Source organism: Amblyomma americanum, chromosome 10 (genome assembly GCF_052857255.1).
Source record: "Amblyomma americanum isolate KBUSLIRL-KWMA chromosome 10, ASM5285725v1, whole genome shotgun sequence".
Taxonomy (NCBI): Eukaryota; Metazoa; Arthropoda; class Arachnida; order Ixodida; family Ixodidae; genus Amblyomma; species Amblyomma americanum.
In genome coordinates, this window is record NC_135506.1 from 8,842,995 (window position 1) to 8,859,941 (window position 16,947).

General features: G+C 47.4%; 1 protein-coding gene across 20 annotated transcripts in view; it reads right to left on the minus strand.

The window, feature by feature from the left end:
* Window positions 1–16,947, minus strand: part of Pfrx (6-phosphofructo-2-kinase/fructose-2,6-biphosphatase) — a 121,239-nt gene that overhangs the window by 26,723 nt on the left and 77,569 nt on the right. For 15 of the 20 annotated variants that reach the window (XR_013309029.1, XR_013309028.1, XM_077639331.1 and 12 more), the window contains 8 exons: window positions 5,269–5,394; window positions 4,770–4,866; window positions 4,281–4,479; window positions 3,364–3,547; window positions 2,510–2,583; window positions 2,356–2,427; window positions 1,311–1,457; window positions 630–734 (listed from right to left, as the gene is read on the minus strand). Coding sequence is in view for 17 of the 20 variants with exons in the window: in XM_077639331.1 (XP_077495457.1) it covers window positions 630–734; window positions 1,311–1,457; window positions 2,356–2,427; window positions 2,510–2,583; window positions 3,364–3,547; window positions 4,281–4,479; window positions 4,770–4,866; window positions 5,269–5,394 (1,004 nt within the window). In the remaining 3 variants the exon portion in view is untranslated. Of the gene's footprint in view, window positions 1–629; window positions 735–1,310; window positions 1,458–2,355; window positions 2,428–2,509; window positions 2,584–3,363; window positions 3,548–4,280; window positions 4,480–4,769; window positions 4,867–5,268; window positions 5,395–14,115; window positions 14,944–16,947 lie in introns of those variants that run through there. The other 5 variants (XR_013309030.1, XM_077639333.1, XM_077639335.1 and 2 more) reach the window with 5 other exon arrangements.

The following is a 16,947-nucleotide window of genomic DNA, read 5'->3' on the forward strand; positions in this document are numbered from 1 at the left end:
ATATTACAGCTGTCACAGCGTGAATTAAATGAAAAGAAACCATGCAGAAGAATCTACTAAGGGACCAGTGGGTATTAATGCAAATAACAGCAAGGTGCAAATGCCCGAAAAGCCTATGGTGAGTAAGATTGCAGTCACTAGTGTTGCACATCCGAGCCTCAAAAACAACTCGTCTGAACTCAAATCAAGACAGGATTTCTTGTTGCCAGGACAAGCTAGCTATGAGCACAATGTGGCCAACCAAAAGCTTAGCACCACGTATAAATAGCATACAAAGAACCTCTGCTGTGTTATATCTGGAATAAATGCCGTCAAAGCTTCAATTTCTACCATACCTAAGTTACTTAAACATGTGCCTGCACCGTGGGAAAATCATGTCCCATGTAATGTCCTTGTAGTGACTTCATCACTTAGAAAATTTATTGCCACGGCTTTCACAAGCCTACGAAAGCATGACCTTAAGTTTCACGGCATACTTCACACTGCTTTCGTGGGTTCATCATAATTCAGAACAAAACTGGCTTACGCTTTAAGTTTCACCCTGTAAACAAAGGTCACCATACCAACAAAGGCCCAAGCCAGCATCAAGCAAGCTGTCCTATGTAAAGGGGTGAGCAAGAAAAACCCACCTCTCCTCGAGGGTACCGGTAGTGGAACTTGTCCTGGTCTCTGGCAGCAAACTCATCAGGGAACTTCTCCTGGATTTCCTCATATGTCATCTCCTCACAGATTCCCTGGAAAAAAGAAGCCACCATCTTGTATCAGGACACTGATATACACAAGGCTCTATCCTCATGCTGCTACAGTGCACAGTACAACCTGGTGAAGTTAAATCTTTTTCCTGATAAAAAAAACAACAAAAAACACTACACTTGGCAACTGCACTGGCAGAAGACAATAAGCTGTACAAATTGACTTCATTTTCCTCATCAAATAAATGCTTTAACAGTAAACAGTTAAATACTCCAGAAGAATCGGGAGTGTTTTCCTTTTGTTCCAGTTGATCCAGCTGGCTCAAAACTGAACACGAATTTTTTCTGATGCTTCACCAACTCGCAACAGCATTTGGATCAAGTGACACTTGATGAGAAAAGGTAGTGACCTGTGCTTCAGTGACACTGGAAAAAATAATATTACACTTGCAAGACCGAAACTCAAAACAAAAGCGGCAGGACATCCCATTGAAATTTACAAAGTGTTCCACACAGCCCGAGGACAGTTCACACTAGGCTGAATCACTCTTAGCATATTACTTGAAAGCAAGCGCACCATGAAAGGCTTGCAAATGCAGGAAGAATGCCAAAACTCACAGCATCAATTTCATTCAAAGCCTTCCACCGCTCTTGAGGAGCGTCGATGCCAGCCGCAGTCTGGATGGTTCGCTTCAGCTGGCTGGTCCAGACGCGAAGTCTCGGAATGGACTGCTTCTTGATGAACTTTGCCAGGGCAAGAGCATACTGTTGGAAAAGGACAAGTGAAGAGAGGGTGAGAAAAGACAGATTCCACCGCGAGCTGCCTTTTCATTTTCGCTGCCGCAGTACAACAGCCAATATAAGCATCACAGATATCAAAAATAAATACAACTTGTTTACTGGGTGAAGTATTTTGGTTACAAATTCACTCCTAATGAGGTCTGAACTGTAAACTAAAAGATTTCTAACCAAGACCTTTCCTTCACTCTACCAGAATCAAGCAGAACAAAACTGGTTGCGAGGACTTAACTGTGGGTACACCACTGTAATAAAATTTTTAGCACTTGTCTCAATGTTGCCATGAAGCCAAGCATAGCATAGAGGTCTGAAGTGACCATGGGTCCTGCAGAAACTGTGCGCACGTGTAGTCAGTGCGGCGAGAACGTTGCACTCCCTCCACCCACTCCAAAAGGAAAAAAACATTCAGAAATACACCCTAGAAGTATAATCAACTTATGCCACACGAAGTACGAAGAAATCCACCCTCGAATTATAATCAACTTATGCTACACAAGCTATGAAGACAGTACAACTTGAAATAGTTAACAGGAAAAGGATGCTCTAAGAACAGGACCCAACCAAACTATGACCAACATTTCTTCTGTGCAATAATGTGGCAATAGTTAGTGCACGGCCTCAAAAATAGGCTTCATTCATTGTATTTAGAATACAGAAGTTCACAGAAGCTCAAGTACAAGCAAGAAAACATGAAGGACGCATAGACTACAATTTTTTAAACTCGCACAAGCACTATCAACACACCATACTGACTACAGCCCTACAATAATCAAGTCCAGAAATACTAGGTGATAAAACACAAGGCAACGTTTAGTGTGAGGAACAACACGAGATGAAGCGTGCAGAGATGAAATGCTCTGCTCACCTCCCGTCCCCGTTCGGAGAGATCAGCATCCCCACCAATCCTTCCCTGCAGGTTCAGGACACTTTCGCCATGCTGCACACACAAAAGGGAAATGCAGTGAATGAAATACAAATATGCCACCCACCGACAACCAAGCCATGCGGCACACACTCACTCTGGTTAAGTAGATGGAACGCGGCATGATGTGGATGTTCATAAGGTAGTAGACTACCCTACTCTGGATGTGGCCTGCAAAGAAAGAATGCAAAGATTAGAAAAGTTCCTTTAAGTAAGTCAACTGTGCTAAGTATTTTACAGTGCTGCTGACTTGTGTACATAATTTGTTTCTTTACAATATCGCCAGCCTCGATCCAAAACCATAGCTGGTGGGCAAGGGTCACGCAAAACGAAATTTAAAGCACTGCACGTGCAAACTGCAGACAAAAAAGTCAAAACGAAAGGTAAACGCAAAAAACTGTCAAAAGCAAAAATCAAAAGCCTAGGCCTCATTTTCTTTTTTTTCTGCAACACTGGAACCATATTACTGCAGTGAATACATTAGGAGGGTTTTTTCTGCAAAACACTGCGTTGAAAGATACCTCGCTTGTCAATTATTGTTTGACGCATCACTCCACATCATTTCTGTGAATCACGTTTTCAGCAAATTGCATTATGTTTGTGAAAGCCCTTTACATAGCGTGTAGCAAGTCTTAATGTGTGTCACCTCAAACAAGGCTATAACAAAGCCACTCAATTTCATGTATAGTTTATACTGTGAAAACGAGAAAAACCAATAAGGCAAGCAGCTTCACAGCCCCAATATTTGCAAGAAATGTTGACAGTTCATTACCCACTCATACCTAGTTAGCACAAGGTACCAAACCTAGCCCACGGCAGATGTGGCCTGTTCGGCATGATGTGACCCAAATCTAGCAGTACAATGTGCAATTTGATGTTAAAAGAAGCACCAATACAGGATAATATGATACTTCAGAACGAAAAACACCAAATTAGACAATAAATCCTCACCTTCATGTCTGTGCACAACAACCTTTTGACCAGTGTTGAAAATCTTCATGAAGGAGTACTGCTTTTCCTGAACTTCGTCGAGGGTCTGGTAGCATGCTTTGTAGTGCTCAATGCGGTGCACGAAATCCAAAAGAGCATCATCTTTGTTCATGTCCTTGTAGTCTGGGCTGTTCACTTTTACTTCCTGCATTGATCAAGACGGGGCAACTGAGACAACAAGCATTGTCACACACAGACAGTCCATAAAAAGTTCAGTTCTCATAAGAAAAGTTAGTGAACAACTGCATTCACATAAAGTTCATCTTTGCCTTCATCTGTCTATTTATTTATTGTACACCTCAAACTCCTATGACAGGAATATTACATGAGGAAAAATACTATACAATGTACAAGATGAATCTGAAATGAATGACACAGGGTCAAATCTACAACAGCATCATTACCGCTGCACCTTCAAGCATCAACTGATCTGTAATGACAACTCAAGTTATAGGCATTCATGCTCAAGCCAATGTGGACCTGTTTTCATGTTACCACTTCAAGATGCAATACGAGAAGCCCCTTTCCCTCCTTGACAAAACAAGGCCAATAAGGGAAAGACCAAACAGTGCTGCAGCTTCCTCATATATTTTTATTCTTTCAACTCTGCATAAGCTTTTCACAGAAAGAGGAGGTGAGAAATTTACTTGCTCACACTAGTCTTTCAGTAAAATGGTAGTACAGCTAAGTAGCCCTGGACTCTACTGCTATATGTGTAATATGTGCAATCTAGGTTGCTCTGAGTGCCCACTTGGTTGGAAGCAACAAAAATATGTTCATTGAGTACCAATCCTCCCCAGTACTAACCTATATAAAGGCTGCATTACTGACTGCTCTATATCTATATGCTAGAACTGAGCTGATAAAAGGTTACTGACCCGAATGTTGGCCTCAATGATCTTGGGGTCATCACAGTAGGACTCCACAAAGAAGAGCTTGAAGCCAAACCGCTCGCACACCACATTGTAGATGAGCTTGCGCCTCTCATAGGTTGTGTTGGTTGCATCGTACACGGCCACCTCGCCTTCCGACTCCAGCCATTTACACATATCCTCGAGAGCATCCAAGGCGCACTTGCTGCACAAAGATGGTGAATAAACTTAGATTCGCGCAGCAAAAGAACTTCAAAAATTGCAAAGCTCTCTGTTTACTAACAAGAGAAAAATTTCAGAACAAAGAGAAGCAATATGCCAGGGTAACAATGATCAATTCAGCATAAGAAACAATTATGCCATTTGCTGCATTATTGCACACAGGCTTCAAAAGGTGCCGTCTCAAAATCGGCTGGCTCTTATGCAAAATAAACAAAAAGGAGGCTGGGCATGTAGAGCCCAACACAGGATACACGTAATGCAGAGTCACCTTACCTGCGGATTGCCATGGCTTCGGCGTTGTCCGCCCTGAAGAAGTCATGGCTCTTGTAGGCCTCCGTAGCTTGACGCCGGTACTCGCCAACGTTGAACACTGCAACAACAAGCATGGAGAAGTGCCAGGTCCTTAAGGTTACCAATTTAACTGCTCAAACTGCAAATGCGGCTGTTAATTTAAAGGACACCATTCACTGCTTTTGACATTTCGAAGGCATCAAATAACCAAAAATTATTTGTCAAGTGTGAAGCATAAGCGTCCATTCTCTTTCTTTACATTCCCAAAGGTAAAAAATATAGCTGCTCACAACATGCGCCAAACAGCCTGGTCTAGTGATTACCCATAAAGATCATATACTACCTTCAAGGCCTCTAGCACTGCAATTATAGTAACTGCAGTCCTTTTCTAGGATACAATACCTCCTGAAATACATCCACTGTGTAACCAATGATGACAAATAAATGCTAATTGCAAATGATTAAATACTGTAATGCACACCTCTTGTCTGGATGCCAATCCAATTCAGGTAGCGGGTGAGCTTCTTGGCAATGTACGTCTTGCCCCTGGCAGGGAGCCCCACCATGGCGATGACATGTGGAAGGTTGACATAATTGGTTCTGTCCCCTGCACAAACAAAATTTGAAATTGTGGTAAATACGCCAGTCGGCATATCAGCACACATGGCTACACAATAAAATGAGGGCCCTAAAATGAGCCCCTCAAGGAAAAATGAGGTCGAAAGACTGTGCAATGTGCCTTCACTGTCATGATAGCTAAAAATTGTTAACCAGCACTAATATCGGAGCTTCCTATTCCTACTGCGAAGTACCGAACCCTCTGCTCTTACGCCGTGACAGCTCTCACTCCAGACTCACACTTCCAATGGCTACCATGTGACCGCGGGAGTTGTCGAGTCACGGCACAATACAACGCGTTAAACTCCTCTCCCTCGTAAAGGCCCACATAATGCCCACGCACCCCAAGTGCTGCGAGTGAAAATAAGTTTCCGAAGGATTACAAAAAAAAAACGTAAAAATTTGTACTTGGCATCGATTTGACCGACAATCATTCACCACATGCAAGCACGGGCGAGTTTAGGCTTAGCAAGTCCACACACGCCACGCGCTCATTATCGCAAGCACACGCGACATCCACGCCGGATTCGAGAACGAGTGCACGCGTTCCTGTCCCGTGGCGAACACGCGGAGCATCTTTCGTGCGAGGAGCTCCCGTATCCGCTAGTGTGCATTTAACCCGAGGGTAGTAAATATTTCAGTTTATGTTCGCAAAAGCCTTGTGCGCAAATAACTGCGGAAATAACGTAAGGCATTCGCACCTTCGAGCAGCCCAGCTCGCGGTGGAAACGGTGCTATCGGTAGTTCAACCTTGGTTGCGTAAGTGAAACTAGCAATTCAATCGAGCGAACACAAGGAGGAATTTCAAGATTGTAATTTCATGAGATAACTGAAAATTAATCAACGACAATTTTTTAACAAGGTTTTTCTTCGTCACTGAACGTTCTTCTGTGGCTGGATATACAACGTTGACGCGCATTTTCAGAAAGATAATTTAGCAGTGTCTCTTAACAATACTTGGAATCCGTTAAACACGAATAAAAAGCTAAAAGCGCTTGGCGCGGCGCGCCGTGGCATCAAAGAAAAAAAAGACACACAAACCGAAGGCCTACATCGTGCGTGAATCCGGATGCAATCCGCTAGGCTTGAGTGGCAGCGTCATTATACACATTCGCACGAAGCAACTGCAAGATAAGAACATAAAGCTCCTAAAAAAGAGCCAGGCCTTGGGCGTCCCACAGTCGCAGCGATAGAAGGATATCCAGAAGCAACAGCCGGCTCTCGCTAACCGTTTCTTCCTCGCTCCAAACAAATCTCCAGACGGGAATACGGCAAACATAACAGCCTTTCACGTTATCCCACTCGTCAACCGTGCAGGCGGAAAGCACCAAGGTCCGGCGCACACGGCTTCAAACGGCGTGGCCTCCAAAGAAACCAACGCGAAACCTGTCTGCGCGCGAGCTGGAAGCAAAAGGCGAAAGCGACTCGAGGCTTCGTGAACCGCGATAAAGGACGGCGCGAGCGAGATCGGATGCGGAAAAAACATCAGCCCGGCGTCCCGGGAGCAGTTAGGCCTAGTTTATCGCAATCAAGAGTAACGGTAATGGGAATGAATGTGCTTTCGACCCGCCATCGGCCACACACTGTCGGCCAACCCACGCCGATACGAATCTCTTCCGAAGGCCGCACGCTTGACACCAAAGGTCAAAACTTGAGTCTTACTAATCGCCGAGCCACCTTTAGGCGCATTAATAACCGGCACTACCTTGCCGCGACGAATTTATCAGCTCTGTGTTGCTCGTAGGTACACAGAAACTTCAGGCTACTATACAATTAATCTAACCCTACCCAGTACAGCCTGGCGAAAGAACAACAGTAACAACAAGAACGGCAGGAAGCCGTTTCGCGCTGACTCATGAGAGGATCGTTCAGAAGAGATAACGCTGTAAACAGCCGAAATGCCGGTGCTTCGTGCTTCTGCAGTGTCGCGGCCTCTCATGGCAGTCCTACAAACCCAGTCTGGGAAAAAAAAAATAAACAACAAGGGTTCTACAACTAGACCCAGTAAGAAACCGAAGGATGTTAGGACGGTCGCCACTGCAGTATTTTCACAACCTCGTTCTAGAAGTTTTATTCTTGGGTTACTCCTGTGAAAATAAAATAAATGTATTCAGTTTCGAGGTTTCCTTTGTAACGTTCTTTGTGTACGCTTCTCAACCACCCCGTCCAGCCCAATAGGAAACGGAACACTTTCTCATGAGCCTGTCATTGTGTGCCAGGCCCGAATGCGAGCCATAGATTATGGCGTTTACAAAGCAGTATATTCTGGTAGACCAAACTACCTGGAAAGTATTCCACGTTACAAAGAGTAAGCAAAATTCGCTTGGCTCGGGCACAAGCATCATGTTCCCTTTAATACTGAACAAGATTGTATATCATACATTACGCTGTTGGACGCGTCCAGCTAAACACGGTATTATTCCGAGGTCATGTCCAAACTACAGTAGCAAAAAACGGACCACACAATGGTGGCGCAAATGCATTACGCACGCTGAACACTACTGCTTGAAAAAAGAGCGACCAGTTACAAGAGCCGCACGAACCCAGCCCAAAGATTGCTGTGCTATCCGTACTAATGCAGGATCCCTATAAGGAACTGCTCGCCGAGGTTTCATGTCAGCAGTTTTTCGAGCACAAATTTCAAAATGTGTGTCCCCACTCTGAGCCCTGATAACGAATAGAAAGGCTCCTACGGGAGGTCATCGCTGATCGCTGAGGACATGATTACAGGGCGAAGTAATAATGGCGAAAAACAATTTCGAGCCCCGTTAGACAACGGCCCATCCACCATCATCATGCTTATCTCCGGCGGCTCACTTAAACGAAATGCCTTAACCTCCCTCACAAAAATGGTCTATAGACAGTCTGTAGACTGTTTATAGACTATCGCCTTCCTATAGATATTTATTTTTGTCCATTCATAGCCTATAGACTGTCTACAGACAAAAGTCTACTTAAAGTCTATGGCCATAAATCTGTAAATTATCTATAGACTGTCCATAGGATTTGTATTGCTAGACTATTCTCTAGAGTTTGTCTATAGGGAATCTACAGACTTCATAGACAGAAGTTTGTGGATAGTCCATAGACTGTCTAAAGAAATTTTTGTATGAGCGCAACCGACCAATTCAGCGGGAATGAATAGCTAGGGCAGCGAGTCTCGGACACAAAGAACGGGCGAGCGACAAAGAAACGTCAAGCAGAACGCAACAGCGCCGTTGCGGTGTTCCCAAGTGGGACTGGCGCAAACGAAGCTTTTGAGACCGCAGCGTGGTGAAAGCGACGGACCGCTCGGCAATCTTCGTATACTTTCTCAATGGGAGCAATATTTGGGGCGCCCCTCTGGGAACACCGGGAGGACCGGCTCTATAATTAAGGTTCCGCGTCAGAGGCTCTCGGGGTGCTTTCGCAACACCCCCCTCTTGGCAACGCTGCCGGCAGTTTTGTAAGCGAACTTTCTCACGGCACAGGAGAACGGCGGAAGATGCCAGCGGGGAGAGAAGCAGATTAGAAACAGTGTCCGAACATTCGGCCACCTTCCTCAACGTTGAGGTACAACCACTGCAGAAGTTCACGTCCAATCGGTTGCCCAAAAAGCCGATCATTCTGCTCAAGCTATCTTCTTCGTCTGCTACTTGCTTGGTCCTGTGCTACTTGTTCGTCCGCTAGTTAATTCGTCTGCTTACTCATTTTCTCCCAGGCCGACGTGGTTAATGCTGTTAGACCACTACACCTACGCGGACTGCGTATCTGTTAGCACAAAATGTGTGCTAACAAAACATTGGTGTTTTTTTATCGTTGTCGAGGTGAGCTTAGGCCTCGTTTGTTATGCGAACCCTGTAGAGTGCAAACCACTCAACGCGTTTAAATTTCACAGCCGTTTCAGCCTCGGATACGGCCAGGCTTAACTGTAGTTGGTTTATCGATTATTTTGCTTTTCGGACGATTTCAACATAAGAACTAAACAAAGCAATGGAAAGTGCGCGTCTAAATTAATGTCCACACGGAGCATGACCCATCTCCCGGTGCAACTTCGCAGGTAACCTGACTGCCATCGGCCGTATTCTGGAATGCACAGGGCAACGACCTCATCCATCCATCTATCGGCGTCACGGGGTCCGACAATGCGCGAAGCGATCTGCCGCTACGCCAACAGCTGGTCCGTGAATTCTATTCTCAACTACACCCGTTTTATATAGTATTTTCATTTCTGTGATTCGAGAGCGGCAAAGTATCGACACGGAGTTCCGACCCGGATCCTCCTTCCGATGCACTTGTACGCACATGTCGTCTGTTTGTAACGCGAAAAATGAACAAGCCAGAGAACACCTGCGCCGCCACGAAGGCGCCACAGTCGTAAAAAAAAGACAAAGCTAGAGTACGCATGCGCAGACGCTCGATCCGAGTGCTTGGCGAACAGCTGCCACCCGCACCGCGGAAGCCAGGATCTCAACTCCCGAGAACCGCTCCACATGCTGCACGCATGTCCAGCTTTTTCGGGCAAAAATTTTGAAAATTGCAAGACCCTGTTATGGAAACATTGAAGGTAATGGTCCATTATTCTGATGTGTAGCCAAAATCTTTCTTTTACGCCGTTTCCATCGATCGCATCGAACAGTTAAGACTGGCATAGAAAATCAATGGGGAACACTTTTGACGACAGAAAAAACGTGAATAGAAAAAGAAATACAAGACTGCCGTCAGCTGATCTGCGGATATATTGATTGTTGTAGTGAAATTTTACATTATACGAAAAAAAAAATGCATTCATAAACAGTTCCTCGCTCAAAAGTGCTTTTGTCCAGAATTGCTGGGTATGGAACTTTGGCTGACTACTAATAATAATTATGTTTCTGTTTTTAAAAAGACGGGTTTGTGGTTGGAAAGATCTGGCGCCACCAATCATCTGTTAAGTCAACTGTTGGCGGTGCACAAAAGGGTTTATTTTTTTCCGTATTCGAGCAGTGCATTCGAACGTCACCAAGTGGCGTGACAATATGACAGGGCCTGTAGAGATACAGCGGGGGCTTAGACAAGGATGTCCTCTGTCCCCTTCGTTGTTCATGTTGTACCTGCAAGGTTTGGAGGCCAAGCTAGAGGGGAGCGGACTAGGTTTCAACCTATCTTTTTTCAAGCAAGGGGAATTGATTAAACAGACATTACCGGGACTAATATATGCGGACGATATAGTGATAATGGCTGACAACAAGGAAGACCTGCAGAAGTTGTTAGACATATGCAGTACAGAGGGAGATAGATTAGGCTTCAGGTATAGTAAGGAAAAATCTGCAGTCATGACATTTAATGAAGAGGGCGGCGAGCATAGAATACAGGAGTTCGTGCTAAAGGTAGTGAATGAGTACAAGTATCTTGGGGTGTGGATAAATAACAGTGTTGAGTATCTGACAGAGCATGAAAAATATGTAATGAATAAAGCTAGTAGGAATGCAGCTGTCATGAAAAATAGGGCACTGTGGAATTACAATAGGTATGAGGTGGTAAGAGGGATCTGGAAAGGGGTGATGGTCCCTAGCCTGACCTTCGGGAATGCGGTCCTGTGTATGAGGCCAGATGTTCAAGCAAGGCTGGAAATTAGGCAACGGGGAGTAGGGAGGTTAGCTTTGGGAGCACATGGCAATACACCAAATCAGGGGGTACAGGGTGATATGGGATGGGCGTCTTTCGAGAGCAGAGAGGCTAGCAGTAAGATAGCATTTGAGGAACGATTGAGAAGGATGGAGGAAAAGCGGTGGGCTAGGAAAGTTTTCAGATACCTGTATATAAAGAATGTTGACACGAAATGGAGAAAGCGAACTAGAAAATTGACAAGCAAATATCTGGACAGCAGTAAGGGGGCAAATCAGCAATTATCGGTTAAGAAAAAGGTTAAAGGAACAGAGAGAGCTTTGTGGAAAACAGGGATGCTGACGAAATCGGCACTAGAAACATACCGGACCTTTAAACAGGAAATTGTCAAAGAAAATATCTATGATAATTGTAGGGGAAGTTCTTTGTTGTTTGAGGCCAGGACTGGAGTTTTGCGGACTAAGAAGTATAGAGTCAGGTACCAGGAGATAGACACTTTGTGCATTGCGTGCGGAGAGGAGGAGGAAACGGCTGAACACTTGATACTTTTCTGTAAAGGGCTTCACCCTACAGTGGAAGGCAGCGGGGCTGACTTACCCAAGGCATTGGGGTTTAGGGATAGTGAAGGGAAAGTGGATTTTAAGAGGTTAGAAGTAACCAAGCGAAGGTTATCTGATTGGTGGCTAAAAGCAAGACAGGAGTAAAATTTCACAAGACATGGCTAGGTGGCTTGAGCCACCGCCCGATGTAAAGGGTTCAGCCGTATCCATCCATCCATCCATCTTCGACTGTCACGCCACTTGATAGATGGGCCTTGGACCACTGCAGCGTAACGGGTTGCGGTACACGGGCCATAGTTTCGTATTTCGAAGGATCAACAGAGCCCCGATATCCACGACAGCTCCACTAAAGAGAAAAAAATACAAGCCAGTTTTTGATCGAGCACTGTTCGAAGCGCATTCCATCCAGACTGCGCTGAGGCCACGGTGTAAGGGTATATTTATTCTTACACCGTAGTTGAGGCAAATCGTGTACCGATCACCACTACACGAGCCTAAGTCGCGTCTATAGCGGTCAACTCCCACGCGAGGAGTTAGCTGCTGCAGCTAGCACGCTTACGACGCACAAGTGCGCACGACGGCTCAAGAAATTTTAAACGAGAAATTTTCCTCAGCAGCTCAAAGGGAAGTATCTTGTCTCCGTAGCCCCTGGCATTACCGCATTAATAAGCGAGAAAGGTTCCCTGTTGCACTGGTGCAAGCACTAGGTAAACTGAGGTGCGAGGATTGCTCCGTTGTCTGGCGAGAGACGCGGAAACCACGGATGTGAGGAAGGCTTCAGTTTTTCGTCTCTGCTGAAGCCTCCAGCGGGTGACTATTACCACTGCGGTGAGCCTTAGCAGCTCACCAGTCAGCAGGGTGCACAGCTAAGCGAAATAGAGGTTCGACGACTGCCCGGTGCAAACTGCTTTGACAAGGTCAGCGGCAGTGCAAACGCAGAAATGACGCAAACGTAGCGCAAACAGTGAGGATCGAAGCCATCGCTCACTGTAGAGAACAGCGGAGGCACGACTTAGGCCGCGCGACTTGCGAAGCTCGCGTGCACCGCGCTGGCCACATTCGCCTCGCAAATAAATAAATAAATAAATAAATAAATAAATAAATAAATAAATAAATAAAATAGAAAGGCCGTGCACGCCGCCAAGCTCCGAGCACAGCAGTCGCTCAGAGGCAGACAAACTTCCGCAATTACTCGCTTTCGGGGCGAGGGGAGCCTCGTGCGGCCGATGAAACGCGTCCCGAATCTGATGAGGGGAGAGGGTGTGGCGGGGAAGAGGGAAATCAATACATGCGCTGTGGACAGGCAGGTCGCGCACGTGTCTCACGCGACGCGAAAGCGGCGGAGGCGCTTTTTAAGGTCACTCGCCGGGTGGTCAACAAGAGCGCCGTAATCACGTATACCGCCTGCCACCTCCACGGGGCACAGCAGCAGACGGAGCTGACAGCGGACAAACACAGCCAGGAGACGACGGTTAGCAAGGGAGGAGGGGCTTTTGTAACTTCATTTTCAGACTTTTCTAGCTTTTTCATTGGTGGCTGCCGTACTCTGACGTAACAGCTGATCAGCCACCAAGGAATGTCGTTAGCCGGCGTCTGGTTATCAAACGCTGTATAATGACAAACGGCAAATATGCAAACAAAACGCAAAATAAGCCTTACAAAACACGGTCGTGGAAGTAAGATTTTGCACACGAAGAAGATTCTGGTGGCTGATAAGGCATAGCACAGATTACAGCTAAAAATGAAAAAAAAAACGAAAACAACGACAGATGTGCTTCCAATACCGAGCATCCATCAGAAGTGGTCACCCACGAGTCCCAGCAAAACTTTCTTTTTCCCTGTGTCAGCGTACAGTTGCGTCTGCGTTAGACATATAATGCACGTTCTTTTTGTTTTCCTTATCTCTTCGAGTGTGGTCGTCGAAATTCGTTCCAGCGCTATCTCCCATCCTTAGAGTGAGCCTTTCCGGTAAAACAAAGGGAATCATACCGGGAACTATACCGTATCCACCCCTGCAAACCGAAATAAATTCCACAGATCGGCACAACTTTTTTTTTTACTCCCCCACCCTTTTGTTCGTCGTCGCAATACGAACTCTGAGAGGGCTCGTGAGATATCGAGCCACTGTCGACAAACCCAAGATACATGCAACAGCCCACGCGGACGACGTGCCGAGGAAACCGAACAGGCGACTACAGGTCACACAAGTTCGTGCATTGATTAGCTAGGACCAAAATCCTACTGCGCGCTCTAATCAATACGCAGCCGAACAGCGAATAGGCGTAACCCCCGGGGGTAAACGAACAATCCTGCACGAGAACAATCTTGCAATCGCCCGTATTGCACAAGGTCTATTCACAGCATCCAACTCAAGTTAATTTCTGTCCATTTCGTCGCAACTCCTACGCGAACACCTTTTCCCGCAACTTTGGGACTTCCGCCTGCACGACGTAACCGCCACATCCCTAACATGTAATAAAAAAAAACAGAGTACATAGCACACGAAATGACGAGTACAAGGCCGGCGAGCATGCGCACTGCGTTCCAGATGACTGCAGCCTCACCCAGACAGGTGCGCTGCTCCTTCATGAGCGGATGAGAAGACACGATGCCCCAGTCGACCAACATGACTGCAGCTTCCGTGTAAGGACGCCTCCTCGGTATCAGACGCAGCGGCAGCTGGCACGAGCGGCAGACGAAACCTGGCAGAGGACGGCGGGGTCTCTCCTCGCGAGCGCAAATCCTCCCACTTCGATACGACGAATCGACTAGCGAGCCAACAGACGCAAACACACCACACACCAATTCGCCAAGCGACAAGTACTGCACTCGAGTCGGTGAAACGGGGCCTAATCACACGCTCGTGCCAGTCACACGCTTTCCTTAACCTCGGCTTCTCCTACAACAGACGAAGTGGTAGTGGTCCAGCGAGCTGCGTGGTCGTCGACAGGGTCCTCGTCATTGCACAAGCGGTGAGAATGAAGAGCTCAACGGGATCCAGGAAAGAAGCCCAGCCGACCAAGTCGAGGATTACACAATGCGGGCACACGCCGACTCATATACTTCTTCCAGGGGAAATCGAAAGGCCGGCGCAGGCAGAGCGGGACAAGATATCGCAGTAGGAAAGATGAAGAGGAGACAACGGTTCCGAAGACTGGGCGACTTGCAAGGCGTAGCGCGAAAAAATCGGAAGGGATATGCAGGAAACAACACAAAACACAGCAGGGTCTTCTACTGTCCTGAGGGCAGTTTTCCCGCTATTCCTTTCCCAACGAACGAACAACACCACACGGCACGAAGCACAACAGCGAGCGAGGTATCGTCCGCCCGTCGCCGCCGCCGCAGCCCGCGCGGACAGAACGAACGCAAAACCAGCTCACTGCGCGCCTGCCTCCCAGGGCGCGGTAACCCCCTCGCCATTTCTCCTCTACTGCCTCTCTCTCTCATACACGCGCGCGCGCACGCACACACCCTCCGGCGCCGACCAATGGCGGGCGCGCTCCGCTGCCACGTGACGCCACGCAACACACACAAACCACCCTCGGTTTCAATCTTTCATTTCCTGCCTTTTTTTTTTCTTTTGCATCGTTTCACTGCCATCCCGCTGCGCGGACGTCACGCACCAGCGACCAATCGGAAGCCGCCAGGGCATACGGCATAAACTGCGGCGGGGAGGGGGGATAGTAAAATGAAAAAAAAAAAAGTGCCGCGTGCTTGTCTTTCAGCGAGACGCCACGGTGAGACGGCTGGGCTGCTATGATGAATGGGTGACAAAAATGATAGCAGAGCGTGTCGTCAGTGTAAATCGTCCGGTCGGAAACGAATCCGTGATATCGCGCCCAACAGCACGAGCAAGCCTCGGATTAGCCGCGCCGGAGAGCGTTTGTAGGCAGGAACGCGACCACAAGAGCAAGCCACGAAGAGCGCGTGAGCACTGAATATAGCACCGCTCGGTGCAGGTGGGGGGTAATAAAGTAGCAAGTCCGCAGCCCGATGTTTACACCGAAAAATAGGTGCGGAGGAGAGGGGAGCGTTCGAGGAGAAAAACAACGAAAACCAGTCCGGCGTGCTGCACGGCACGTGCTCGCGACAAAATATCGAAAAGAGAAAAGCAGCCGCAACGAACAGCAGCCTAAATGTAAAAACAGAGAAAAAACAAACAAAAGGCACCTTGCATTTGGAGTAAACAAAGCAGAAGTTCTCTCTCCCGACGCAAAACAACAAGAGAAATGGCAGCTACCACAAACATCGAAATCAAAAGGTGGGACTCGCGTTTACGAAGGCGAAATTGAAGCTACGCTCGCCCCTGAAAAATTGGCACAATTTGATTCGAACCGGGCATGGCAATAAGACGCGTTCCTAAGCCCGAAAGACGGAACCCTTGGAGCCTGACTTGGAACCGGTGTAACGTTGCAGGCATCTACGTGCTCGACGCGACCTTTGCGATATTCTTTGCCAGCCAGAAGCTGCGCGCCTTCGCCAAAAATGCACAAAGTAAAAACAACGAAAAGAAAGCAAGAAAGAATCAAAAGGCGAGAAGAATGTGACACTGCGCGAAAGGCAGCAGAAAGCGATTCTTTCACTCGCGCTGACACACCCGCGTGCGACAGCGGTGGCGTACCGCCAGAACTTCCCGCCAACTTCGAAACCGCGTCAAACGTGGCGCTGCGTAAGAAGAAAAAAAAAAAAGCGCGCGCTTTTTCACCTCCTCCGTCTTCCTCCATTTTCCTTCTCACACAGGCAGCGCAGCACCGTATCCACAAAGCACTCGGTGTAGCGAAAAAAAAAAAAAAAGGAGAGAGAGAGAGGAAAGGGCACGGGGCTCAGACCCGGGAGAGCGGCGGATCGTTAACTGCGCGCGCGCGCGCCCCCTCTGATGACCTCACAGGCGACGTCACGCCGACGTCACACGGCAGCACCACGCCTGCAGATGTTTTCAATGTCACCTTGGTCGCGGGCGCCGCGCGACGCGGGCGCAGCAGACGAAAATGCCGAACGAACCGAACCGTAACAGAGAAAAGATCGTTTGCATCCATAGAAGCTACTGATGGCACTCTCGATTGTCCCTAAGAAGAAAATATACGCAAGAAGAACCCCACGTTATTACAAACTGCTGTGAAGCAGGCAAACACTTCTCTAAGAGTCTTCCTGACTGCTCGATAAGTGAGAGATAAAACTGGCACCCACTGACGGGGACTAGTTGCTTATCGCGATAGGTCAGAGGCCGGCCGACCGACGCTCGGATGTTGGTGCGAAGGGTCTCCGCGGACGGACGACCCCTCTCGCTCTCGCCCGCTTCCCGCCGAAAGGAGCAAGATGGCGAAGGGCACTGTTTTGGTGAGCAACAAACGAGAGGCCTTGCGGAGAGGACGTGACGAACTCGGGAAATGGCTACT